Source organism: Balaenoptera ricei, chromosome 1 (genome assembly GCF_028023285.1).
Source record: "Balaenoptera ricei isolate mBalRic1 chromosome 1, mBalRic1.hap2, whole genome shotgun sequence".
Classification (NCBI taxonomy): domain Eukaryota; kingdom Metazoa; phylum Chordata; class Mammalia; order Artiodactyla; family Balaenopteridae; genus Balaenoptera; species Balaenoptera ricei.
In genome coordinates, this window is record NC_082639.1 from 192,337,941 (window position 1) to 192,341,562 (window position 3,622).

Sequence of the window (3,622 nt, forward strand, 5' to 3'; positions counted from 1 at the left end):
CACGGCAGACATCACCAATTGATCACAGCACACTAGCTGGCACGGACGGTGATGCTTATTTGCCATCACGGGCTGGGTATGCAGCCTAAGGAGATCATAAATGAGATATCTGTAAAAATTCCTTGGTAACTTGTAAGTTCTTATTTGATTGTAAGATGTAGTTCACATATGAGATAAGCAAGAAGCTGCAGAGGACTCTGAGGGACGGGGACAAAGAACAGAGATCGTGATCGGACAGGAGGAGGCATCTGAAGGGGAACAAACAGGTTGGAAGCACTGAGGGGGCCCGACTTGTTGCAGGGGACACTCAGCCTCCCTGCTCCGGCCAAGCAGTCACCGCTCGGCAACAGGGGAGGCCGGACGTGGGTCACCCGATCAGCAGTTTCTGTGTAACTCAGGACAGCTGTGTCTCTGTACCTCGGTCTCCCCACTGCTGAAATTATTCCTTTTCAACCATCCCGTAGAGAAGACTTCCGGTGTTAATGTACAAGGCCCAAGTGTGTAAATGACAGAGACAGGCCCTACCCAGAATACAGAGCCGCCCCCCCAGGAGAGCAGGCAGAAGGGCATCTCTCGAGACCCAGTTGGCCCGTGCAGGTCTCACGGTCCCTCCCCGAGGACCTCTGAGTCCATGTCCCCTGGGTTGCAGGGTCTCTCCCTCCCCAGGCTGGAGATTTCAGGATGGGGTGTGGGCTGGGAAAGTGGGGGTGAGGACACAGATGCTCCAAGCAGCAGGTCTTAGCGGCGGGCAAAGAATTTCACTCAGCAAGCGAACAGTGTGGTCACTGCCCTTTGCAGGGCGTCTGCATTTGTGGACAGGTGTGAAATGGTAACGGCTGACCCCCCAACCACCCCGCCACCTCCAGGCCTAGTACCGCAGTGGGGGAAGAGGGGCAGGAAGGGGGAAGAACTGTGCAAAGAGAGGCCTGGATGGGTGGGGGTCCCAGAAGGACCCAAGCAGCAGATGACCCCCAGGTGTGGGCCTCAGACCCATCAGCTACCCCCGCCAAAGTAAATCCAGAGGCGAGCCCAGGTGGTTCCTCTTCTGAGCGCCAGCCTGGCCTCCCGAGTCCTGGGGCGCTGGCTCAGCGCCCCCGGGGGACTGCCTTCCTCCAGGCACGGCACCAAGCCGGGGTGGGGGGGGGGGCTGCTGATTAGCCGTCTGCAGAAGAGACGCAGGGCCGTGGCGGGAGGGGGCTTGGATGCCAGCTCCCCATCACAATCTCGGAGGCCAGGCCGGTGGCCGGAAGGTCCTGAGCCGGTACATCCTGAGAGTCTGAGTACCCAGGGGCTGGATCTTCATCCTCAGCCCCTCGGGGCCTTTGACCTGCTCCCCGGCCCCGGCCGCCCCTTACGCTCCAACGCCTCCTCCACGCGTCCACGGCCTCTGCCTCACCAAATGGAGCACAGTCACGCCCCACGAGCCAAAGGGGGCATGGAAGCTGGCGAGAAAGAACAGCAGTCAGGGCAGGGCGGACACTGGGGCGGTGAGTATCCTCAGCAGCTGTTTGTACCAGAGCTTCCCAACCTGCTCCGGCATTTCAGGAGAGAACAGCATTTGTACAGCGCCCTGGGATCACTGCAGGGAGCTGTTCCTCCCGGCCTCTGAGGCCTGGGGGATCAAAGAGGATCAGCTCTAAGGACAGCAGGTCTGCCTCCTGCCTGGCCTCTCAGTGACCCCTCACTGCCCCACGAGAGGCAGTTAACAGGAGGGCCGGGGGTGTGCAGCACCGACCACCAGGCTCCACGGACCCTACCTGGTGAGGTGAGAAGCTGCAGGACAGGGAGAGTCAGGAGGGTGGAGGTGGTAGTGGGGCGAGGGGATACGGGTTTCCACGGGAGAAATGACAACTAGATCCTTCCTCAACCTGCGCCCGGTTCCCCCGGGAGGGAGCGGCATCTGGGGAAGAGGGCACAGGGCCAGGAGCCACAGTTTCTAGGTTCTATTCCTGGTCCCTCCCCTGAGCCTTGCTGACCACAAACCCGCCCCCACCCCCTCCTCCAGCTTCCCTTCTCGGCCCAGCCAGCATGGCGGGCACTCTGGGGCAGGGGGCCAGGCCCACCCTCCTTGGCATCAGTGGCCTAGCCTGTATACCCCCCAGATCTCCTGGTTTCCCAACAGCTCAGCCCTAGGACCCAAAACCCACTGCTGAGAACAGGTAGTGGAGCTCCCAGGCCCAGCCCAGCTCCCACCAAGGTCCCACCTTGGGAACTACGGCTCCTTGGTTCTGGTCCCAACCCTGAGAACCCTGCCACTGAGGGAGGCTGTCTTCCTGCCTCAATCCCACGGTCAAGCTCCAGGATGAGCGTCATCGCAGCAGAAAGGGGTGGGGGGCAAGCGCATCCCCCCTCCGCCCTCCCCAGCTCCCTGAAAGCCACAGCCCAGGAGCCCTGCCTTGGTGGGGGTAGAGGCCCAGCCTCCTGGAAGTCTGTTCTGCCAGCCTCTTCCACCTGAGCCAGGGCAGAACCAACCTGGGGGCAGTGGTGCTCATCCTGCCCACCTTCCTCTCAGGCACGGCGGGCACATTCAGGACCCCTGCCCGGCGCCCCGGGGGAAGGCCGGCTCTTGGCCCCAGGCCCAGGCACCCAGGGTCGACTCCTGGGCTCTCCCTCCCCACTGGCCCTAGGACGGCCAGCTTTGAGGCGGCATGCTGGGGCGGGGGGGGGAGGGGGAGGCGGGCGGACATTTCCTCCGTAGGGGAAAGAGGAGACAGAGGAGACGGGAGGGCAAGAGGGAAGGAGGCCTCAGACCCCAAGACCTCACCTGACACGACCCACGACACCGCGTCCATGGCCGCGGGAAGTGAAGACGTTAGCCTGCGGTCTAAGACACGAGGGTCCCGGTCCCGAGGCTCTGCCGGGCGCGCACGGTCTGGATGGCCTGCTGGTTCTTGAACTTGACCAGGCCCAGGGTGATCTGCGCGTTCCAGCCGGGGTCCTCGGGCGGGCAGCGGAAGTCGATCTCGCCGCCGCCCTCGGTCACCAGCGTGAAGTAGATGTGGCGCCCGGTGCTCTCCACGCACTCCACGGCTTTGATGCGGGCGAAGCTGAGCTCCTTGGGCCGGCCGCCCGCGCCCTTGGCCTCGAAGAGCTGCAGCCCGCGCTCGGTGAGCACGCAGCGCTTGCGCTTCCACTGCTGCAGCAGCCCGCCGCTGCGCTTCTCCAGCACGCCCTCCCGGAGCACGGCCGCCGTCATGGGCGCGCGCGGGGCCGGGGCCGCGGCGCGCCCCGCCGGCTCTCCCTGCGGCCCGGCCGGCGCGCCCGGTGCCTCCCGCGCCGGGCTTCGGCCCCCGCCGCTGCTCCGCGCCCTCCCGCCCGCTCTCGCCCGTTCGCCCGCTCGCTCCCCGGGCCGTCTGCGCGTCGGGCGGCAGCTCGCGGGATGTGCCCTCACATGTCCCGCGCCCGCCTCCCGCCCCCTGCGCCGAGCATTCCTGCCCGGCCGGCCCTCCCCTCCCCTCCCCTCCCCTTCTCTCCCCTGCGCGCCCGGGGGCGGGGCGCCTTCAGGCCTCCTGTCTGCCGTTTCTGGGGGCCACAGCTCCTCCAGGCCTTGGACTCGGGGGGGGGGGATAGTGAGGGGGAGGAGGAGGGGGCGTCTTCCAGACGTGAGGGGGTCGCTGCTTGG

The 3,622-nt window shown here is 65.3% G+C and overlaps 1 protein-coding gene across 2 annotated transcripts; it reads right to left on the reverse strand.

The window, feature by feature from the left end:
• Positions 1 to 777: 777 nt before the first annotated feature.
• On the reverse strand, positions 778 to 3,387 carry PHLDA3 (pleckstrin homology like domain family A member 3). 2 transcript variants are annotated; one of them, XM_059943280.1, is made up of 2 exons: positions 2,765 to 3,385; positions 778 to 1,442 (listed from the first exon to the last, which is right to left on the reverse strand). In XM_059943280.1, exon 1 carries the CDS (start codon positions 3,194 to 3,196, stop codon positions 2,825 to 2,827), a length of 372 nt encoding a protein of 123 aa, XP_059799263.1. In that variant the 5' UTR covers positions 3,197 to 3,385; the 3' UTR covers positions 778 to 1,442; positions 2,765 to 2,824. The 2 variants fall into 2 exon arrangements, with proteins under 2 accessions (XP_059799263.1, XP_059799269.1); XM_059943286.1 differs by lacking the exon at positions 778 to 1,442 and adding an exon at positions 1,450 to 1,900 and having other exon boundaries at positions 2,765 to 3,387.
• Positions 3,388 to 3,622: the final 235 nt, after the last annotated feature.